The sequence below is a fragment of the Leuresthes tenuis genome, unplaced genomic scaffold (assembly GCF_036924035.1).
Source record: "Leuresthes tenuis unplaced genomic scaffold, fLeuTen1.0.hap1 SCAF_19, whole genome shotgun sequence".
NCBI lineage: Eukaryota > Metazoa > Chordata > Actinopteri > Atheriniformes > Atherinopsidae > Leuresthes > Leuresthes tenuis.
Window position 1 is genome coordinate 31,344,817 of NW_027325373.1, and position 25,114 is coordinate 31,369,930.

Here is a 25,114-nt window from a genome sequence, read left to right on the forward strand (position 1 = left end):
AAAAATTCAAAAGCATTTTAATATTGTTATTCAGTTATTTTACACATTCAACTAAAGTATGTTGTGTAACTGCTGCGATCAGCTGGAGGATAAGTGCAATGCTGTAAATATACTGTAACACTGGCTTCATCTTTGGCGTAATGACATCACAGACGACCAGAAGAACAATCTAACTTCAAATCTGTTACTTGAGGGATGAACTGTCCGTGGACGGTTTGAGGAAGCTGCTGAGAACCAGAGATCAAACTGAGAGTCTGATCTCTGGTTTCCAGATGCTTTAATATGAACAGATCTGTTCAACTTTAGCTCAAAAAAATTAAACATAACATAAAGAAGATGTATTTCTCATCTATTCCCACTTTATTCATCCTTCCAGTTAACAACGTATTATTTACAATATTCACACGGCCTTCATTATACGAACACACAGGAACCAGAGTCCTGTTTCAGTCTGTTCACCTTTTACCAAAGAGATGATGTGTTTCCTGAGGGAATCCAGCTCAGTCCAGTTCAGTTCAGCTGTTCTTCACATCAGGCTGCGGTGAAGCAGCTCCTCCTCTTTTTCCGCCCAGGGCCTCCTGGGGCTGCCCAGTGCTGCACAGGAAATGGGATGAAGGTGATGCAGGAAGGGGGAAAGTTTCCACGGTGACTATGTGGAGGTACAGGAATGAGCCGAGGCGGAGCCGCTGACTGGGGAGTACTGGACTAGAGGGATGGACAGGTCCAGGTACTCCTGAGGAGGAAGATTCAGAGGGTCACAACAGGGCGGCTGCAGGTTCATGGAGGTGAAATTCAAGACTTTTTTCATTTGAAACACGAAGCAGAACTCCTCCAGTCTGCTTTCAGCTGTCAGTGAAGACTCAGATAACAAATGAAGGATATTTTTTGGATGCGTGAGGTCCAAACTTTTCTTCCATTACTTCATGACATCACCACGAAACAAATTTAATATCATCAGAAGTCTTTTCTCTAGTTTTATGCAAATTGTGTCGCTCAAAATGTGCGCTGCAGTCGCTTCCAAACAGGAAACAGATGAGACAAAAAAAGTTTGGATCAGCGGGACCGAACAAATAGAGGAGCAACTAACTGCATTATGGAAACAGCATAAAAGTCGAATCTGCTGTGGCTAAAAGCTGCTTATTGGCCCACTTCATTGTTGTTAAGAATTTCCACCAGGTGCATGATGGGAAATAATCTCAGAAAAATATAATTAACATAGTCAAAGAATGATCCTTTGTAGAATCTTTAAAACTCAGTGATTGCCCTCAGATGTGAGAGGGTGTCAGGAGCTGGTCTCAGATGGGAGGTTTAACTCAAATGTTTTACTTTGATAACATCCTGTCGTTTAGTTCAGTTGCCTCACTGCCCCACCTGTTGTTAATCATCCCTCCTTCAGTGTATATTCTCCTGGTTTTTACTTTTGTTTTAGGGACTTTCCTCCAGTAATTTTTGCTCATCCTGCCTCGGCAGCACCTTCAGTTTCTTTCAGACCATCTCTGCCTGTCTTCACCTCCTCCCTCTAGGTCCTAACCTCAGTAAAACCTCTGTGAACCCACTCTGATAATTCACTTGGTGATCGCATCACTCCTGCATTCAAACAATGAAATGGGCCAAAAGACTATTTTTGTAAAAACAGCTAAATGTGTTTTTTAAACATTTTTCAGTACCAGAACCTTTTGGGTTTCTGTTTCCTTGCACACTCCACTTCCCTCTACCTACTTATAGTTTCTTTTAAATTAATAGGATTTATTTTCTTCAACTGTCTGCTTTTGGGTCTTCTCTACTAACTAACATGCCTCTAGAAACATGACATAAAGACCTTTTTTATTGTAAATGATTAACTCTTATATCAGAATAAAGTAAACCGAACAAACAAAACAAAGTTAATTAATGTGTCATTAAAATGTTGAAGCAAAACAACAATCAGGTTTAAATCAAATAATCTGATTAATTTGTCTTCTTCAGAAATCCATCTGTTTCTTAAGTACTTAAAAAAGAACGCATCCTAACAATCTTCCTTATAGTCAGCAACATACTTTGCAGGAGTTATTATTTCAATATAATGATTAAATATTAAATAGCAGCTGATTTTATGAGACGAGGAGCACATTTTAAAGAGGAATCGGCCAGAGAAACAACTGAAAAACAGTTGATTACATTTTCAGAACATTTTTATATGAAAATAGCTCAGGTAGCAAACTGATTAATTTACGTATTGTAGTGATTGAAGGGCTTGGAAAGTTACCTGGCTGGCCATGAGAGACAGGGTGCGATCTAAATCTTCAACCAGCTGCTGGAAAGTGGGCCGGTGGGATGGAACAGCGTGCCAGCAGTCTCTCATCATCAGATACCTGAAAAAGTTTCACTGTTACAGAACATTTCATCCACAGATGAGTCTGTTTAAATGTGTGGATGAACTCACAGCTCCTGAGTGCATGCAGATGGTTTTTCCATGCGGTGTCCCTCCTTCAGAAGCTTGAAGAGTTCCTCCACGGGGACGCCAGGGTAAGGAGACCCGCCAAGGGTGAAAATCTCCCACAACAAAACTCCAAACGACCACCTGCAGCATAAGAAATGCACATTTATATTACATATTTACTGTGCTGCAGGATACAGGCACTGAAGGTTCTGTCTGCATTCAACTGAAGATAAAACACATAAAAATAACAGCTTAAACCACCTGTTTTTCAGATCAACATGCGCTACATTCATGTGACAGCTTTTCTTACTCCCTGGGGAGAAGTAACGAGCTGATAAAACATGACACACTTTTATAAAGGAGACCGGCTGACGGCTCCACATGAATCTATCCGGACATCTGACTGATAAACTGTTGGAGGAACTCTTTCTGAATGAGGAGGCTGCTGAAGGTTGACTCTAATGAATGTGTCGGCTTCACAGGTACAACACATCAGAGCCCACAGTTTGTTCTAAAGGTCACAGTTCACCTACACTATACTTCAGGTTTTTCGTGTTCTTTTTTATCTTGTGGTCTCATTTTGTCCTTCAAACTGAGAGTCTGATCTCTGGTTTTCATGTTCAGATGCTTTAATATGAACAGATATGTTCAACTCGAGCTCAAAACTCTTTAAAGATCCTGAGGTACAGCAGAGCAGAACCTGACTGCAGCTCAGAAATAATTGAAATATTTTAATTGAATTGTATCTTTTAAAGTGGTCCTGGTTAATAGTTCTCCAGGTTTTCTGAAGGTCTTTCAAAGTTTTCCTTTGGACATTTTGTTATAATTGGCTTTGATCTTAGACATTATAAATTCATATTCTGTATTTTCCTAAATAACCTATGTTCCTAGCTGGTACTTTTCCACTCTGCTCATAGTGCACAACAGATGACCTTAAATGGTCCAAGACCTTAGAAGGACATAAACAACTGGGTCAGACAAAACATCTCTATTAGGGCAGATAGGTAAATGGACTTGTACTTGTATAGCGCTTTTCTAGTCTAGCTGACCACTCAAAGCACTTCACTACATGCCGCATTCACCCCACTCACACACACTCATACAGCACGTCTTAAGATATAACTACGTGCTTTCTAAGCATTCACACACATTCATACCCCCAATGATACACTGGGGGAGCAACGTGGGGTTCAGTGTCTTGCCCAAGGACGCTTCGACATGTATCCTAGGGAAGCCAGAGTCGACCGACCTTCCGATTGGTGGGCGACTGCTCTTCCTCCTGAGCTACAGCCGCCCCATTAGATCCACGCCTAAAACAGCACTCACACACACACACATTGTTTATCACATCCAAAGAACACAACAAGGACAGCAGCTGGCCTGAGCATGCCACTCAAAACTGGCCAATTATACTCTGACAAGTGTGAATACAACTTCTGTGAGATAAAGCTGAATATAAATATGACATGGTTCCGGATAACGGGGCTCGGCCTGACGGATTTCCTGCGGGAGCTCTGGCACTCAGAGTCCAGCGCTGCAATATACTTTACTTGTGACCACTAATAAATACTTTTTTAATAATAAACGATTTCTCCAGCTTGTTCTTGAGCTTCCAATGAAAAAATCGGGCTAACATTTTCTGCTTTTTCATATTTTCAATCCAATCCTTGTACCTGACCATTTTCAGAGGAATGTGTTTTTTCTTAGTCAAGTCACTTAACTCTGAACTATGAATCATTCTAGCAGAAAAATAGGCTCCTAATTCAAGGGATGAACCAGTGTTGTGTCAACATAACAGACAACTTACCAAAGAAGCCATTTTAAATTGTATCTTTATGCACTTTGTTACTAGCAGTCTGTCACAAAGACACATAATTTGTTCCCATTTCTTTTGTTGCATCTATGAATAGATAGTGGATAGTGTAGAGGTATGATTGCCACCTTTCGACCTGGGTTCAAGTCCCCTGCATGAAAGGTACTATATAATAAAGTTTATTTACTACCTTCAGTAGGGGTGACCCTATCTGCCAAATGCATAAACATAAACATTCCCAAAGAGCTATTAGCTGGAAACTTGGCATATCTCAGCATGGTGTGCAGTGTGTCCTTAAAATATTTGAGGAAACTGGAAAAGTGGAGGACAAAATAAAAAATTTATAATAATAATACAGTAAATAAACAGTATCTGAAAGTAATGTCCTTAAGAAATAGCAAACAAAGCAATCCAGCAAAGACCTGACAGATGGATCTGGACCTTCAGTTGATTAATCTACTGTTGGCCCAAGCCTCATCAGAAATGGTCTCCATGGAAGGGTGGCTGTCAAGAAGCCATTCTTAAGGAAGGGGAACAGGGAGAAAAGGTTGAAGTATGCCAAATGACAAGAAATTGACTGAAAATCCGAGGCAACAGGTCTTATGGAGGGATTAATCCTCTCCAGAGCCCGGACCTCAACATTATTGAAGCAGTGTGAGATCATCTTGAAAGAGAAGGGAACAAAAGGCAGCCAACATACAAAGAAGAGATTTGGGATGTCCTTCAAGAAGCCTGGAGAACTATTCCTGATGACTAGTTAAAGAAATGACAGAAAGCTTGGCAAGAGGGTTCAGGTTGTGTTGAAGAATAAAGGTGCTCAGACCAAATAACATGTTTTCAGTTCTGAAACAGGTTAATGTCTGAATAATATAATAATTCAGTTAGCACATTATTTGCTACTAAATGACAGGCGACTGTGAGTGGTGACTGATGTGAGGATGCATAGTAACGTCAGATGGGAACACCTATAGTCTGAACAGCCTTAAAGACTCTTCTGTTCAGGAAACTACTTTAACTAGGGTTCAACAGAGTGAGAATATGTGAACATGTTGCCCACAAGATCATTCTGACAACTATATTAATTCCACAACAAAGGGATTCATTTCTAACATTCTAACATTTCAAAAAGACTTTAGTTCTGGTTTCAGACGCCAGCGTTCACAGGGAGTTGAGGGCAGACTGTTCGGGAGTTTTCCTAGAGGGCCACTGGATAATTGGGCAGGAAGAAAAAATAATGTGGTTTAAAATCTATAGATCTATAGATCTGATCAAGCAGCGCACACTATGATTACAGTGTCTGGGTCGGTGGGTTGGTTTTGGAAAGGTGGCTTTTCAGCATGATCAGCTGTAGTCGTGTGTGGTTGCTGCTTTTAGCCAATTAACTTTGGTCTTCGTGAGGTTGCACCAGCTCTGAATCTCACAACAAAAAGGCGGTGTAGAGATAAAAAAAAAAGCGCTAGAGGCAGGAGCATCAAAATGTCTAAAAAATGTTCACCTTTCTCTCGGTGCTGCTTCTTCTTCTGCCACCAAATGCGAAGATGGCAGCGAGCATGCAGATGGTGACGTGGAGGGTAAAACAGTGAGGTGATGCTGAATTTTATCTTTAGTGATATCAGCTGAAGTGGCCTGCTGCAAAATAACACACAAATTGTCTTAAACTTCAGTGTGTCTGAGTGCAGCTGCAGTCAGGCTGATCCTCATTAAACCTAAAGTGTGGTTATGATCCGTTAACTTGAAGTTGTGCTCAGTTTATTTTAGTTGTAATTAATTTGTAGAAAAGCTGAAGTTGAAGTGTATTTATTGTACTTTTACTGCTAAAGTGGAACAACTTAGCTGTGTATGAACTAATTTACAGACTTGATTAATAAAATAAAGTTTACTTACTTTGTTTATAAGAATACAAAAAATAATATTAAGGCAATATGCCATTAACATGTTCTTCTCTTATTATGGGATGCTCAATAATACTTTTCACATATTTATGTTGATAAAAATTCATATTTAAAAGTAACTTAAGTCCATACTTAAAAACATGCTTTAAGTTATAATAATAATAATAATAATAATAATAATAATTCAGAGAATAGAAACCAGCTCCCAATTAGAACTTTAAGGGCTTCAGGTGCAAAATTTTGAATAGTAGAAACTAACATTCTGTGAACATCGTTTTGTTCTCCAGTGTTCTAATGTCGTTTCTTTGGCCCAGTCAGCTCCTGCAGAGCAGCGACCGCCTGTCCGACCTGATGGGACACGTTAAACAAAGGCATATTAACCAGAAACAGTAAGTTTTCAGGGACTCACACGTCACTTTGGTGCGTATAGATGCGATCGAACAAAGCTTCGGGTGCCATCCACTTCACCGGTAAACGACCCTGCGGGAACATTAACGCATCAGCATCTCATGATATCAATGTTAGGTCTATTAGAAACCTTCAGGCTTACGTTCGTGGTCTTCTTGTAGTAGTCAATGTGGTGGATGTCTCGAGCCAGACCGAAGTCGGCGATCTTCATCACATTGTCTTCGGTGACCAGCACATTCCTGGCTGCCACGTCTCTGTGGATACACTGAAAGAGACGACCGGCTTTTATGTTACGCATCCAAACACGTAAAGTAGATGCGGCGAGGGCTGCGGCTGCTCACCTTCTTTGAGGCGAGGTACGCCATTCCTCTGGCCACCTGGTATGCAGCAGAAACCAGCTCCCGGATCTCCACACTACCTAGCGTAGCTTGCCGCAACCCACTCCAGTACTCCAACCCGGCTGGCCGCCGAGCGCGCAGATACTCCCTCAGATTCCCCTGCGAGGCGTACTCCACTACCACGTACAGAGGGCCTATTCCAGGTCAACATGACCCATCCAGCACAGAACAAAATGATGAGAAAAACACATCCCTCTTAGCTCTGCCAGGAATGTGGACACAACAACACTCACCGTCCTGGCTGCAGGAGCCCAGCAGGTTGATGATGTTCTTATGTTTGCCAATCATCTTCATCATCTCCATTTCAGAGATCAGGTCAGACAGGTCCTTCTCGGTGGCGTCAGCTGAACAAAACAGCAACTTATCACAACAAACTCAAACCGCCTTCAGCTGTTTCTGCGGAAATCCACACAGCATCTCTCACCTTTCAGCATCTTCACGGCCACCTTAGTGAGGCGTGTGGGCTTGTTTTTCTCGATCCCGACAGCCTCGGCGAGCACCACCTGGCCAAAGCAGCCTTCTCCAAGAGGCTTCCCCAGAGTCAGTCTGAAGAAAGCAACAAAAAGGTACCAACGAGTCAGCAGAAGAAGAGTCCGAATTTACAGAGAGGAGACTTCCCTGAGCTCTCATTAGAAAACATCACACATAAAAAAAGATGAAAAAAAATACAACACAAGTTACTTAAGTAGTAAAGTAGTCCTGCATCATTTCCTGTATCCCAGCCTGAAAACTCATCAGTCTGACTTTCTTTAACCACCAGGTGGTGATATGATCAATAATGAACTGGACTGAAACTGTCAGAATCCGAAATTAATACAAAAACATATGAAAGGTTTAAGAAATAAGTAGATCTGCTGATAAAAATAATCATATCCCATGCTTATATTTCAAACTACATTCATGACAGCTTGTGTTAATGTCACCATTTATTTACTTTGTCATACAGTTTTCAACTTTATTTGTTATCTTAATTCGAACATAAATAATTTCTTTATTTGTTATTCCTTTGTTCATTCCCTTTACATCTTATTAATCTATTAATTTCTGCCAAATTATTTATTTCCTCATTTTACTTTGATTTAATATTTTAAAATAACATTTTTGTAATAAATTTTATTTCCAGTTGTATTTACTTCTATTATTTCCTGTTATGTTATTTATTTTTTACCTTTTCATCTATTTTCTTTAAAATTTTTTACATTCCTGCTTCATTATTGTTTGTCAGCTGATTTCTATCTTATTTTGTTATTTTAAGTCCTCAGATGTCAACAGTGGCTACAGGAATTCATTGATATAATGCTACACGACTCTCTTTCTTAGTCAGCTTAGTTCTAACTCTTTCTCCGACGAATAACCTCAGAGAAAAAGACTCCATGAAGAGAGATATAGTGGCTTATTTAATCTGAGACAGAGAGACGTTAGAGATGTTTGTACGGCGTACATTAGGTGTCGCAGCATCATACCGGTCACGTTGCAGCTCCCACGCAGGATCGTAGGGAAGTTCATACTCTGACACTCCAGCCAGGATGGTGGTTGCTGTGCTAGAGAGACGCGACTGACGCATCAAACACATCCCCGACTGCAGGGAGGACGAAGACTCAACCGACACCTGCACAGACAGAGACGATATCTTGTATCAAAGGAAGAGGATGGAACGAGGACACCAACAGACAGCCGCCCCACCTGTCTCCTCAGAGGAATGCTCTTGGCTAATTTCTGGACCGCCAGCTGATTGCTGAAGTCGCTCTTTTTCGGGGCACAGCAGAGCCTGCAGATGACTGCTGTGACGGTGAGGATGAGGATGATGGAAAACCCCAGGCAATAGATGAAGATCTCCAGGTAGGTCGGCGAGGATAGCGGGGAGGGCGGCAGCTCTGAGGCGAAGTTGAGGAAAGTCACAGTGAACATAGCGGCAGATTTTAGATCCCTTTGTGTGTATGAACTGTTAACTTACCGCTGACCACAGTGAGCCACGCAGAGTGGTGCGACACTCCAATGGAGTTCCCCGCCAGGCAGGTGTATTCGCCAACATCATCCAGAGTTACATTCCTCAGAGTCAAAACCTCCATTTCTTTATCTGTTGTGTTCAAACCTGCAGTCTGAGAGTAAGACGAGTGAAATGTGCTGAAATGTGGATGAGTTCAGAAGTTCAGATTGAGAAACTGAAGGAGATCACAGGTATAAAAAATTATTTTAAACTGAAATAAAAAATCTGAATCAGAAAAGATCAAATGTGAAACTGAAGGAAAAAAAACAAAAAACTTTTTGTTTTCCAAAGTTCAAAATCGGACTTTTAGTTTCAAAACATCATTTTTCAATTTCAAATATTTTTTTCAAATGATCTTTTCAGACATTATGGCCCTGAGATGGCTCCATACTTCCTTATAACAATAAAAAATAAAACACTACAGAGGGGAAAATGACAAATCAGAGCAACACTAGAAAAGTTTGTGAACCTGAAAACTATATGCTTCTGACTCTTTTTGAAGTGCGTTAACTTTTGTTCTGCACATTCCTGGGTGACGCCACCCTGCTGAGATACCGCAATTCACTACTTTGGTTTCCAGCCCTGCACCGCAATGCTTGCTTTTCCGTTGTTTGACATTTTTCTGGCCTCTTCAACATGGCCACAGATTCATGTGTGTGGTGTTGCATCCACCAACTGTAAGGGGAGCCACAACTGGGCTCCAATCACCTGACCTGAAGGGAGCGGCTGCAGTTCAGGGGGTAAAGTGGTCGTATTTTAGAAGTTGATGGTTTGATCCCCAACTTTCAGTTTGCATGCTGAATTATCCTAAAAATGCGCTTCTCACTTGTAATTTACATTGGAAATTAAAGTAATGTAAATCTGGAGTGCATTACCGTTAAATAAATCATATGGTGGTAAACAGACAGAAGTTGTTAAACTTCTGCGTAAAGTCGTAGTTTATGAGAATAAACGGTTTGTTATTCAAACGCCAACGAGGCCAATTAAATCCTTTAATACTTTTCTCTTCCATCAGTAATAAAATAGCAGTTTGTTAGTCTGTTCATGACCAAAAGCTTTATCAGTAATGATGTTAAGATGTAACAAATATGAATATTTTGAGTTGCATGTTAACTTCAAAGTCTTTAAGATGAGAATTACCCCACTACATTATATTTTCCTTAATCTGCCCATCAGAGCAGGTTCTTATCCAGTTACTTGCCTAAATATATACGTTTGCTGCAACTCTAGTCCTCAAATGTCAAAATATTTATCAAGCAATATGTTAGTAAATGGTTCTGTATTTATTTGTGGAAAATGTAAATATTTGTGGATTATGGAGCAAATTTTTTTATTTTGTTGTGGGGTTTACAGGTATTAAAGTCCAATAAAAACTTGAATGAGCATGGGCCAGATTAGCCCCTGTAACCTAGGAGAAAATTGAAGCAGTGAAATACAAGATTAAAGAAATGCAAAAATATATCTTAATTCTTTTTGACAGAAACTAAACCAATATGGACGCTGCCTGCGTGCTGTTCATACCTTCAGAACCAGGACATAGGGGTGTCCGTCTGGTCCCACTCTGCTGCCGTTGACAGTGATGTGTTTGAGCCACTGAATGTGAGGCTGTGGGTCACTGAACACTCTGCACACAAATTCCACGTCTCTCCCGACCACTGCTGTCTGATTGGCCGGCAAACCGGCCTGCAGAATCGGCCTGTGAGGGGAGCGTTCTAAGGCAGAAAGATGCAGAAACCCGTAGAAATTCACAATAACATGCCGTTTACCGCGATGGAGAATGAGGCAAACAATGTGATCAACCAGCTTGGACTGGTTTCCAGTTAACAGGTGAACCTAGTTGGAAAATAACTGGTGGAATTTCAGGTATGATTGGTGATTTAAATGTTACCTGACGTTTAAACGTCGTCTTCCCTTGATAATCATGGGAAATGTGATATGATTTTCACCGAGACCTGGCTGCAGGAGCAACTCTAACACCTCTCTGCTCAGCTTTAAGACTATATGGGCAGACAGAGACTGCAGACAGAGCAGTAAAAGTAAAGGAAGAGAATTACAGAGCTGGTTAACAACAGATGGTGTAATCCTGGACATGTCACTGAGAAGGAGCGTCTCTGCACCCCAGATATTGAACTGTTGGCTGTGAGTTTCTGTCCAAGTTGTCTACTCAGAGAGTTCACCTGTTTTACCTGCTGATGCTGTGTGTGACATCATCAGCTAAATTGTTGCTAAACTACAAAAACAACATGCCAACCCACAGATGGAGACCTCTGAAGATTTCTACCACACCTTCATCTCTGCTCATCTCCTCTTTGTCAATTGATTTGTCATTTTACTGTTATCAATAATAATAGCATATATCTAATAATAATACAGCAGCAATATAACTCTCCCTAAGGGATTAATAAAGAATTATCTTATTGAATTGAACTGATAAATAATGTTTGTGACCATGTTTGAGTAATTACATCCATCAAGGCTGCAGAAGTGGGCTCTTAACTGCATCTCATGGTGTGACCTCCTACCAGGACAGTAATATATATATATATATATATATATATATATCATATTTATTAGGGGTCTAGCAGCGAAGCTGCAGACACCTATTGTTTTAGCTGGTATTCCATTATTATTGATCTACTTTCCGCTGCAATTGAAGTCTATGGCAGCCCCATTAACGCAATGGTAAAAAGTTGTGAAATTTGGCACATATATTTAGGACCATCCCATTAGCAAACTCAACAATTTTGGTGCCCAAAATCTAAACTCTCTAGCGCCACCAACACGTCAAAGTTTGAAGCACATTCAGCTAAATAACTTTTGACTCATGTGTCCGAATTTCAAAAACAAGGTATCGTTGGAATCCTTGGATCATGACGAGTCCAACGCACCCTATGATGTCATTTTCCGTCTGACTAGATTTTCCGCCATCTTGGATTTTGTTGAAAATGTTTTGACCTGTGAAACCTAAGTTTCACAGGTCACAGATTTTGACCAATTCTCATGAAAATTGTCACAGAGTATCTTTGTACGAATCCGCACAAAGGATACGAAGCGGATTTTTCAATTTCGACTTTGTTCACCCAATACAACCAATCAAAGTTAACGGCGACAACGCCAAAAAGGACGTGAGGCCATATCTCAGCAACCGGTTGGTCTTTTGACATCAAACTTCTACCAGAGACTCAAGACTCGTTATCTAAGAGGCCCAAGAATTTTGGTGATCTTTGACCTATAGGTGGCGCTATATTTAGCAAAAATGCATTTTTGCTTATATCTTTGGACCCGTTTGTCCAAATTTCACAAATGAGGTACCGTTGTAATCCCTGGATATAGCCGAGGTCAACCAACCCTATGACGTCATCCGTGCCATCTTTGATTGTCCGCCATTTTGAATTATATCAAAAACCTTCAAAACGCATTACAGGTCACCCAGATTGTCTGATTTCCACAGGACTTGACACATAGAATCTTCAGACCAAGCCTCACAAGAGCTATCATGTGGAATGTTTTATTTCATTTCCCTTTGCCCGTAGCAGCCAATCAAACTCAGTAATGACGCGCCAAACAGGACTTGAGGCCATATCTCAGCAACCATTTAATCTTTTGACATCAAACTTCTAACACAGACTCACAGAGTAAGTTTTGATTTTGGAGATCAGATGGAGCATCAAGGTTTTCTATCTGTCAGCAGGGTAACAGACGATCAGTTTACTGACACATCACATGACTGCATCACATGACCTGTTAATAAGGTCAACATATTTTCAGTTGTGTTGCTGTTATCTGAAACAAACATCTTACCAACTACGTCCAGAAGATAGGTGTGTTTTAGGCTCCCATATTCATTCTCCACCACACAGGTGTAGTTGCCTTTATCGGAGGGAACCACCGACTCCATTATCAGAGTCCACATGTGGTCTCTGATCTGAAAGACAGACAGCAGATAAAAAAGATGATTTCATAGGTTTGGTTAAAACAACCTCTGACATCTTGTCTCTGGACCAAACACACACCTTGAACCCTCCGATTCTTTGGTCTTTTCTGAACTCTTTCCCGTTCTTGTACCAGCGCAGGCTGGGGACTGGGTTTCCGGTTGCTTGGCAGCGAAACTTGACCGTCTTGCTGGCAGGAACGGCGTGGAGCTGCTTCTCCATCTTCTCTGGCATCACCCACTGCGGCGCCAACGCTAACAAGGAGATACTACAACGTAAGCATCGTAATAACAATAATTTGCTTCTGCACTGATTTAACAGCAGAGTAAGACTTACGTTGGAGCTTTTCGTTGCTTGTTGACAGCTCGTTGGACAATTTATTTTCCTCTGAGGATGATTCATCGTCCTCTTCGTCTTCAGAGGATTTCACTGTGTCTGGTTTAAAAGTTTAAAAAGGAGCTTGTGTGAATTTTGTGCAGAGGTAGGAGCAGCTCTCAAGTTTTTTAGTTAAAGATTCACAGTTTCAACTCAACAGACGACGCAAACAGTTTGAGGATTAACCTCTGAGCTCAGTGAAAAGAGTCAATGTGAGTGTTTCTGCTCAGCAAGCAGCAGCAGACAGAAGCTGTCGCCACACTGCAGCACTACACCCAACCACTTCTGAGTCTTCATAGATCTCCTCCCCCACCGCCTCGCACCATTAACAGCAGACACACAACACAAACATCCTCCCAGCTGAAAAGTAGCTGAAGGGGGAGGCGAGCTGAATTTGATTTGATTAAAGAAGAAAAACCTCCAAAGACTGAGACCTTATGAGGTTACTGTTAAATGTCAGATAGAAATTCAGTTCAATTCAGTTTTATTTATATAGCGCCAAATTACAACAATTATCATCTCAAGGCACTTAAATAATGCAGTCCAATTCAAGTCAATTGGAATTCAATTCATTGTAATCATAATCCAATGAAATCCAATCAATTAATTTGAAAATAATCCAATTCATTAATATAAAGCCAATTCAAAAACAATATCCTAGCTAAGGAAACCAACAGATTGCACCGAAACTTGTCTTCAGTCCAATCCCCCGTCCTGGGCATGCAATAGACGAGGTGTTGAGGTGTTGTAGCCTGTTCCCTGTGGCTGGTGTTCCTGTGTTCCTCCTGTTGTCTGTGAGTTCAGTTTGCGAGTAAAAATAAAGTTTATTGTTTATCTACCTATCTCTACCAGCATCTGCATTTGGGTCCAGTTGCAATTCCTGACACATACATGGTTCATGAGAACCTATCTCTGGTAAAATCATATACAGTAGGTCTCTATACAGAGGTGTATGTTTTTGTTTCTGTTCTGGGGAAAATCTATAAAAACTTTGTTTTAAATATAGGCAGAATGGATAAAATTATGGACAGGAAGAAAAAACAAGATCTATCTAATATATGTAATGATAATTGTTTCATACATAAAATTATCTGTCAATTATATATAATTATAATTGTATTGATAAAATTATGGACAGGAAGAAAAAAGATCTATCTATCTAATATATATAATTATAATTGTTTCATACATTGCCGTTTGGGAATGTGCTGCATAGTCTCCGCCACAAGACGGCGTCTGAAAAGGGCACAAGTGGGGCTCGACGTGGGCGTGGCTCAATGTGGGCGCAGCTCAACGTTGATCTGCGGTCTGCAGTCAGGGGTACTTGCTGAGGTCCCGGCTGCTCGGGATCTGCTAGGGGACGACTAATAGAGCTAGCTAGGCTAGTTGGCTCCGCACTGGCTAAAGGCGCCTGGCTCGCTATTGGGTGGTTGTCAACAGTGCAGAGCCGAGCTTCCAATTCAGATAACCTCGCCTCCAAAACTAAAGAAAGACTACATTTGTTACATGTACCATTATCACAAAAGGAGGCAGAGGAGTTTTGGGAAAGATCAGATTAAACAGGTGGAAAACAGCCTCACACATGATCCTGATAAATATCAGGCAGCAGGAAAGTGTTTTGTTCATTTATTGAAAACTAAAGACTAAAATACTATTTTATACAAATACTCAAACCCTTTGTTATGACAGTACTAAATCTATCTGTATGGCCAACACCTGTTTTTATAAGACCTGCTGGTTGATGGCAGGTTTCAGGATGAAAACAAAGACATGAGGCTGATTGTAACAGAGTTCAGATCTGAGGAACAATATAAAAACAATTTTGCAGCATAAAAAGTGTTCAAACTTACAGCAGCCTCCAACATTTTGACATATAAGAAGTTTAATAAGCAAACTTTCTTCATCTGGCTACCAAACTGAGAAATCGGGAATGGGGGGTGTGGAGACCAGAACCCCATCAGTGCAGAGAAATCACACAACAAGTCACATGAAAGTTACTGAGCAGATCACATCATCAGTGGAAAACCTTACTGTTTCCACAGGAACTGTGGGGGTAAGTAGCAGCCAGGTGCTGCTGATCAATGCTCTGAGTAATTGATCATCAGTAAGTCTGAGCACCTCTATAAAAGCAGAAGTTTTGTCCATTTGCTGCTCTGGAGCATTCAGGTGTGTGTTAACACGATGTCAAGGAGGAAAGACATTAGCAAAGAACATGGCAGCACAGCTTAGGTTTGCAAAGCTGCATCTGAACAAACCACAAGACTTCTGGAACAATGTCCTTTGGACAGACCAGACCAAAGTGGAGATGTTTGGTCATAATGCACAGCAGCACGTTTGGAGTAAACCAAACACAGTCTATTAGCACAAACACCTCATACCAACTGTCAAGCATGGTGGTGGAGGGCTGATGATCTGGGCTTGTTCTGCAGCCACAGGACCTGGACACCTTGCAGTCATTGAGTCCACCATGAACTCCTCTGTATACCAAAGTATTCTAGAGTCAGGAAGCAGGTAAAAGGCAAACACCTCTGAAGTCGATCCACAGGTGATAGGCCTCTGAGCCAGCAAGGGAGGTAGTAACAGAGACAAGACAATCCCACTTCATGAGTCCTAACACAAAGAAGCTAATTAACTTAAACCTCTGGGGTACCCCCAGAATAACTCAAAATTAGGACCCTTGAGAGCCTTTGGAAAAGGTTCTATAAAAATCATTTTCCACTTTCAAAACTGAAATTTTTAATCAGAACTATAACAGTTTTATTCCATCCATTTTCTATACCCGCTTAATCCTTTGGTCGGGTGGCGGGTGGCTGGAGCCTATCCCAGCAGTCATCAGGTGAGAGGCGGGGTACATCACAGGGCCACACAGAGACAAACAACCATGCACGTTCACACTCATTTTTTAGAGTCCTTAGGAGTGACTCTAAGGACTTTTTTGGATGGTGGGAAGCAGGAGTACCTGGAAGAGAACCCATCCATACATGGAGAGAACATGCCTCAGGTGGGGATTGAACTGGTAACCCTCTCGCTGCTGTGAGGCAACAGTGCTAACCATCACACCACCGTGCAATTTTTTTTTGTTTTCACTTTTCATGCCACTTTTGTCACAACAGCACTCCTTATTTTAACATGAAAAGAGGCAGCACCTGGGCACCTTGTGCAGTGTACAGTGTTTGGGATGTGTGAATGGGAACAGGATACGAGGAGCGGGTTAGCGTCTTTTTAGTGCTCATAAAGTACTACCACTGTGAGAGAGACTTCTGGCAGAGCCAACATGAACTTTTCTATCATGCGAGTTTTATACTCTTGTTATAAATTTCTCTTAATTTCCTTTGTTTTATCACGAAAAATACTCTAATTTTCTGGTTTATTGCACATTCTTTAGTCCATCAAAATTAAGTCTGATCACCAAATCTGAGGGACAAAAGAGCTTTGGTGTGAGAAAAACCCAACAGAACACAACTCCTCAGATCCAGATTATGTCTTATATGTCTTATTTATCTGGCACACAAAAACACAAGATGTTCAGTTTACAATAAAAAAAATCTCATCTCAAATGCTCAATGTGACTTTTGCTGCAGCCCCAATTAAAAAATAAAGAGGTCAGCCTGGAGGTTTGCTTGTTGCATCTTAAAGTATAAAAAGGACCTAAATAAAGTAAAATAAAGTCTTAAACACAAGAATATGTTGTGTTTGATCTTATTGTCGGCCTCAGAGAGCTGAGAAAACATGGTGTGATTTCAGAAAGCTTCGTGCTGCTGAGCTGCTCGAGAGAAGGCTTTGTTTAGGAGAAGGAGACTTCAGCAGAGAGGCTAAATTTGATGTGTTTTTGACTGAGAGAAAAACAAGAATTTATGGGCTCAACAACAACAGTATCACATAGTCTCAGCTGGAGTCCAGATGGTTGGAATAAAAACGTCCGAACACACACAGAGAGAGGATATATACTGCAGCTCCACGCAAACAAAGAGTTCGAGGAAGGAGCGTGAATGTAGTCTGAAAGGTTCTGCTTGTGTTTGTGCCGAGTTGATTACCCACAGAGAGTATGAGTGGCCATAACACTCTTGGACTGTGTGCATGTGTTCCTACATTACTGCGTCTGGACAGGATATACAGACCATAACCAGCACCCTGAGCGCCAAGCCTCGGTTAAACCATCAAAATCCCTTTAACCAGTTTCAGATGCGGCTGAGCCAAAAACAGCCAAACCTAGAAAAAGTAACTTTCCTATTAAAGAAATTTGCTCACTGGAAAGTTTTATAATGTTTTATATAACGGCAGAGACTGAAGCGCCACGACCACAGCTGGAATCAAACACGAAAGAGTCCAACAAAAGAGAGCAAGAGAAGCCCCCAAAAAACAGGTAAACAGTTGAAAAAGAGACCAACACTGTTGACCAATGACAAGAACCCAAAACCAAAGACAAACTATATCATTTCTCACTTCATCAACATCTGAATGTCAAACAGCTTTCTAAATCAGTCGTTTTTTAAATGGAAATGTTAAAAAATTAGAAAATTTTTCTTTGTTAAATATGTTTGAAAACTGAATATTTGGATGTTTTAGGTCAAACAAAACATCTTAAGACAACCTCAACTTTATGTAAGTCAGTTTTAAACTGGTGACTGCTGGTTTTCCCTTCGAATAAATATAGTCACTGCTGCACTGATTACACCCAGCTTTAACAAGTTAGTCTGACATACAGATGATGTTCACATAAAGATAGTTAAATAATTCATAAATAAAGCAGATTGTCAGCATATTTTGAGATGTGAAAGAGACATGTTGCTGCTAAACTTCTATTACAAACTTAATTTGGGGTGTTTTGATCACTTTTACCATCTGTTTGGTCTGATATTTAAGCAAAAAATAACTTGATACACTTTAAAGAGGAGCAATTATTTCAGAGCTGCAGTAAATGATTTATGAACATGTTCATCACTGAAGCAACAAGACAAATGACAGAAAATACAACATCCAGCTTAAATCAATTAATTCAGTTCAGTTAGAGCCTTTTAGAGACATTTAACCCAAACATGTTTGGCTTTTGGACACCGTGTAGATCACAAACACAATAATCACTGTTTCAGCTTCAATGTCTGTGAGAAAAAACACACCCAGACGTCCAGACTCTGACATCTGTAAAGTATGTTACCTGTGTCTTTGTCCTCTGAGGCCGGTCTGGACTGAGCCGGCAGGAACTGAACCAGCAGCAGCAGCAGCAGGAAGCGGCGTGGGGAACCCATAGTGTCCCAATACATCAACTTACTGTGACTTTCACACTGTAGAGACAGCACAGAGAAAAAAAAATCTGACTTTTCCAGAGTTGAAACATTTTTTGTTCATTGTGTTTGCCAAAGCAGAACTTGAACATCAGGACCTCGTTTCAGGGCAGTGGACTGGATGTGAATTCTTCCCATAATGCTGCTCACATGCCCGCAGCTGTTTCTCCAAGATGCTGCTGATATCACCTTTGACACCTGGAGGTCACGTCACCCCCACCCCCCTTAGCTCACTTGTGACTACTATATGTCATAAAAGTGTCAAGCACAACACAGCAGCAGTAAATCATACAGACAGATGTGCATGCTGCCTAAAACAAACACTTCCACCATTTGTCTCCATGAAGGTGTGAGAGGCTTCCTCCTTTGGTAAATACATTATCTGTGGTAAAGAGACGACACCCAGCCTTCATGACTTTTTCTGCTAATCCTGCTCCAGTTTTAAATTATTACTTTCCAAAAATCATGATGTTTGCACATTTTTGAGTGCATCTGATAGAAAAGTGACAGGTTTGCAAATGTGATCAATAAACACACAATGATCAATGTTTTCTTCTCTACACACTCGCACAACTCCAACTGTCACATGTTCGGTCCAGCCTTCCAGAAGGTCTGCAGGTGAAAACACAAGTGTTCACATCAAAAGTACCAAACCTGTGATGATAACTGGTTTCATACATAATGCACAAGCATTCATATTCACATATATTAATAATCCCACAAAATAAGAAAGGTAGATGTATCGTTCATATGCAGACTTTTCTGTAATCTTTAATAAGGTCTTGATCAATAGTTTTCCAGGCTTTCTGAAGGTCTTTCAAAGTTTTTCTTTGGTTATTTTCAGCTTTTTCATCTTGTACATGACCATTTTCCAGAGCCCGGACCTCGACATTATTGAAGCAGTGTGGGATCATCTTGACAGAGAATGGAACAAAAGGCAGCCCACATCCAAAGAAGAGCTTCGGGATGTCCTTCAAGAAGCCTGGAGAACTATTCCTGAAGACTACTCAAAGAAATTACAGAAAGCTTGTCTAAGAGGGTTCAGGCTGTGTTGGAGAATAAAGCTGCTCAGACCAAATATTCACTTTAAAGCTCCTTAGAACTGAACAAACTCTGTTTCTGCCTTATATACTGTATTTATATTTATGTTAGACCGTGTTTCAGTAAATCACTCAACCGGTTGCCTGTTTTCCTGCACATACAGAGAGAAATTAGGGCTCGATCAGGACTTATTGTAACAAAACTCAGGGATGTTTCACAAGGAGGAGCAATGAACAAAAACCTAAAAGAGATTTGATGCTGAGAACGCAAACAAAACGAAACTGGGTTATGCCGGAGGTGCCTAGTATAAAGGTGCTGCAGAAGCTGGTTCAAGCACTGACCCGAGGCTCTTTGTCGGGTCCACTTTCCTGTTGACCACGAGAGCCCAAAAAATCTAAAAAATACAGGGTTGTTTGGATGTGAAGTAAGCTGAGGATCAGAGGGGGACACAGAAAACAGGGTAGAACATTTACAGAGGAGGGTAATGACTAACAGATGACAGGTGTGTGACAGTCAGTAAACTGAAACCAGGTGTGAACAGCAGGAGAAGCTAAACCAGTTCTAAAATTAAACAGGAAGTAAAGTTAACTGAAAAACAACAGAATCTAAGGTCCAAACAAAAAAAAAGCCCCACAGCAACACTTATACTACTATATTACATACATAACATATTACTATATCCAGTTTTCTGAGTCATAATTGTCATCTTTAAATGTCTCATTTTGACTAACCAGCAGGTTGAAAGTTGACAGGAAGTCAACAACCTTCCTGATTCTGTCTGATAACACTGAAACAAGAAGGAAGCTGAGCTCAGAGAGTAAAGGTTCTGAACAGCGAGGCAGCAGAACAGGAAACCTTCCTCATCATCTTATGAGGATCATAAACACGGTAAAGAGTGTTCGACCGCCCTAGCTTAGCCTCAGATCAGCTGAATATCAGAGTATGAGCGCTGCCGACACGCCAATTGCCTCATTAGAGTATGTTCTTCAGCTGCACACACCGCCAGTGTGCACGTGTGATCCAGGGTGGAGTCCTGAAGCATGACGAGCAGCACAGCAGAATGTCAGCTTTATGAAGGCATATTTAATACACAGAACACACACATGAACAGCAGGGTTTGATGGGAGGCCTCATTTTAGCTTCACACAGCTGCTGTATGTGTCATTTAAAACCTAAAATTTAAGACAGGATGGGGGGGGGGTAATGGGTCTACCAGAGGGGGAGACGTGCAACATCTGGAGATGAGATGCAGGAAAATACAGCCATAATGCAAATGTTTGGGGAACTGTGATGAAAAACAGGCAGAAACGTTTTTGTTGTTGGCCAAACATGCACACCATCAGAGAAGCAGCACTACTAATTAAAGCCTTCAGTTGAGTGCAGTCGTATCGGCTTTGTGTGTCATCAGAAACCTTCAGGATATCTGTTTTTAAACTCCACGAATGTGAGCATGAAGCCAGAAATAAAAACAGGTTTCAGTACATGGCGCTCAGAAAGATGTGATCAGGATTTTCTGTTGAAGCTTACTTAATAAGTTCAATCCAAAGTTTCCCAAACAAGGGTCCGGGCCCCTCTAAAGATCACCACACAGACATGTAGGGTTGTCGGATGGTTAATGTGCAACAAAAGAAGACGACTTTAATCTTTTCTCTGTTTTCCATTCAACTACAGTTGAAATCAAAATTTAGTTTATCAAACTTCTATTTTCTATTTTTTTTATTTCTAATGTTCTATTTTCAGGTGAAATTATAAACAGTTTGCAGCTACGTGTCTTTACACTTCAAGGTGTTTATAGATCCCGCCTGAAGAGCATATATAAATCCTGTTTGATAGATCATTTGTGATACTTTATGTGTTCAGAAGGACTGAGTGGTGCTGCAGAGAGCGTTCAGAAACACCGACTGATGTTTGCAAAAGGACATCAACATCGTGCAGCAAAATGAGATAAAGGCTCAGGTCCAATACTAAAAAAAACCTCCAATAATCTTTTGCTGAGCTCTTCCTTTATAGAAAATAAGGTTGATGGAAACATCTTTAAGGATGACTAAGCTGTATTCACAATATTCTACAAAAAGTGCCTTAGACACTTTGTCTGTTGCAATCTTATAATGTTATTACATTAGGTCATACGTATCACATTAGATACAGAATATTACTTTAGTATCAAAGTCAGTCTGAAAATAGAAAGAAAACTTTAAAAAAGGGAAACATAGTCCTGCCACAGGCTGCTCGCACTCATCCTCCCTCACAGTTTGTTTGACTGGATGGAAACAGTCGAGCTTTGCTATAAAAGCTGCAGCCGCAAGGAATTATGGGTCAGATTTATTTCCTTTCTCTCATAAAGGGTGCTCCTCTGATAAAGGAGATAATGAAGGAAGTATCAGAGTTCCTTTCCTTAATATTTTAGAGAATTCGAACTGTTCTCATCTTCTAGGTCATATCACTCAGTTTGGATCCATTAAGGACCCTGCATGGTGGTCCTCTGCAGAACACACCAGAAGTAGGTTCATACAGTGTGACACAATGGAGGGCTTCTCAAAAATTCTGGAGACGAAACAGCTCTTAACCAGAATCCTCTGAATCAAATGTACAGACAAGTTACTGTAGAAGAGACTTGCTGTGCACCAACAACCTGCACATAAAAACATATTGTGGAACGCAGAAACTGATCTTTAACACGTGGATTTGTTAGACCGTCAATGTTGAAGCCCTCACCTACACACCAGATTCTGCAGCCAGCTGACAGCTCTGAACAGTTGTCACACTAACACCCAGACTGCTTCCTCTCATCCATCAGAGCTGGAAAACCCAGGAGGCTTTAGACGTCTCAGAGTTTGATTAAACCAACATAGAGCATAAAGTCAGTAAAGTAACCTGTAAAAGGCCGAGTGTCACGTGTTCGTCCTCAAGGATCCACAGAAAACTGGAGGGTCGTGTGGAAACATGAGTCACAGCACACACCACATATTTAACATAGCATGGCACCACTTTCTGTGATGATTTAACAGAGGAAGATTATGACTGAATCACTGCAACACTCTGCTGGGAAATGACAAGACAAACCGAGCCAGAACTGAGACATGCAGCTGTTTACAGATGTTTAACTATTACGTGTAAAAAAAAAAAACTGCTGTCTGATCACTGAAGCAGATCAAATATTCATGGAACGCCGTAAACAACCGTTTTCACCTGAAAATGTAAAATACTTTCAGCTGCTTAAAAGTGAAGATTCAATGCTTTTCTTTGTTTTATCTGATAAAAAACTGAACATGTTAAAAATTTGAACTGCTAATAAGACAAAAATATGAATATATTGTTAACAATCACCTAAAGCCAGAAAATAACAGACAGCTAGTTGCTGCTCTGAAGCATCACTTCATGGTATCTTTTAAGTCTGTAAGACTGACACATTAAATTAAAATCCGCATATTAGATGTTCAGTATTGGATTAAAGCACATTTTTAAGTGCCATTCCTGTATTTTCCTCAGATGCTACACTAATCACTAACGTGTCTACATGTTTACATCTGCCTCAAATCCTCTTCCACATCATTCTTTTATTTTAATAGATTTTACAACACAATACTTTCATTAATCATGTAGATTTTGCTCCTGTATGACTTAATACAGCATATTAAACTGTTGAAAAAGTACTCCTCCCTGACTTTTTGCTGTAGTATAACTCCTCTTCTGTATCATAATCTAGTAATATGACCACTGGGTACTTTGCATTTTAATATTTAATGAACATTTATCAAAATAAAACACATGAAAACCAGTTTAAAAGTAGAATTTTTACAGCATGTGTCACTACACCGTATAATACACAAATGCTTACCTTGCATATGTTCTAACTACTTTTTACAGTACTTTTAATTATTTCAACTCAAGTAGGGTTTAAGAGTTAAAATGTAGTTTCAACGTTTTCTTCAAATAGTCATTTCATTTTTATGATTTTGAGTATTTTTACTGGGAATGTGATGTGTTTTTATTGAGTGCAGTTTTTGTAAACAGATTATATCAAATTGTTTAAATTTAAGACAGAAGTCAAACAAAAAGTTCCAGAAAGGCTTAAATGTAGCTGACAAAGCTCAACTGGTCCTGAAAACTTCAGATTTTGTCGAGAAACGAACCTGATCGAGCCGTATCCGAGAGGAGCGGAGGACTTGACAGTCGGTCGCTCGGTCTGTAGCAGCGGTTCTGCCCGCCTGAAATACCTCCAACCGAGGACTTACAGAACTGCCTTAAACCTCAGAAAATAATAATGTTCACAACATCCCGTAGCAGAACTGTTACTGTCTCTAAATAGCTCGGTTTGTGCCTGGTGACATCAGCATGAGCGGGTCGAGTTAACGGTAAAATCCCGGCGAAGTAACCCCTAAATGATCCGTTCTTCACCCTCGGAAACGTGGGAAAAACGGTGTTCATTGACTGTATAGTCTCATTATACTCTGACCGTGGAGAAACGCCTACAGTGGGAGTTTCCTTCTCTTAACCCTTCCATCGATTCATGTCTCAAGGCTACGCGGGCCCTTCAGGTCCGTTCAGCCTGCAGGCACCTCCCTCCGGGGGCCAGTCACTGCGGGAGGGCTGGTGTCATGGTTGAGGACACACACTTGCTGCCTTAGCCACATATAGACCTTAGCGGTCCCCATAATGTAAATCATTTCTAAATTATATAAGGACTTTGTTTAATTCTTAACTTTAACTTTAACGTGTTCCGGAACCCTTGAAACTGAATTTGTCAACACAGTCTAGCTGCAGATCTCCACTGTCAGGACCCGCACTGTGAGGGTTCACTGTGAGAACCGGAAGTTAATTCGAAGCCTTTCAAAATGAAAAACGAGTATACCGGAAGCACGTATTTTTCGTTCCCCTTGTGAAGTGTGGAGACGACGAGGTAAGTAAAAGTCAAGTGACGACGTCATACGAAGAAACAGAGACAGTTTTTATTCACTAGAACGTTACGTTGCACACTACTGCCCTGTAAAGTGATATTCATTTGAAAGAATCAGGTTTTTGACTTTAGGGTAGTTTTTAGCTTTGTTATCGTATCGATAGTGCTCACTTAATTGTCATTTTCTTACTCAAAGACCAAGAAAACTGAGTTATATCATATAATTCTTGTATAATTTTGTTTGACTTATTATTTGTCTCTTACATATTCATATATAAACAGTATTATAATGTGTTCTTACTTATTTGTCATTGGTCCCTAACTAAGACATGGTTTTATTCTAGATAAAATTATCTGCAGATGTGGGTTGAACTGCAGAAATCAGGGACACTATCATTGCCCTGTGTGCAGTAAAACTGTATTGAGAAGGCCAGACATGACAAGACACTTGGAGGCTTGCCAGCATGCCATGACTGCCACCTCTCCAGAACAGATCTCTCCTCCCACCTACAAAGATACAGCTACAGTGTCCTCCTCCGTTTTATCTGTACAGGATCTCTCCTCTACCAGCTCTGCTTCAGCAGAGCAACAAAGCTCAACTGTCGCACCTCTATCCATGCTCCTGCAAGCTACAATCTCCACCTCTCAAGATTCGACTGCTTCTGAGCAA

General features: G+C 40.6%; 1 protein-coding gene across 1 annotated transcript; it reads right to left on the reverse strand.

The window, feature by feature from the left end:
- fgfr1b (fibroblast growth factor receptor 1b) lies at positions 1-24,148 on the reverse strand. The gene is made up of 17 exons (XM_072371832.1): positions 23,681-24,148; positions 18,380-18,506; positions 13,186-13,284; positions 12,931-13,103; positions 12,719-12,842; positions 10,439-10,629; positions 8,885-9,029; positions 8,614-8,804; positions 8,394-8,539; positions 7,355-7,476; positions 7,164-7,274; positions 6,874-7,064; positions 6,675-6,797; positions 6,534-6,604; positions 2,423-2,560; positions 2,246-2,351; positions 1-733 (listed from the first exon to the last, which is right to left on the reverse strand). The coding sequence occupies exons 2-17, from the start codon at positions 18,483-18,485 to the stop codon at positions 650-652; spliced, it is 2,121 nt and encodes a 706-aa protein (XP_072227933.1). The 5' UTR covers positions 18,486-18,506; positions 23,681-24,148; the 3' UTR covers positions 1-649.
- Positions 24,149-25,114: the final 966 nt, after the last annotated feature.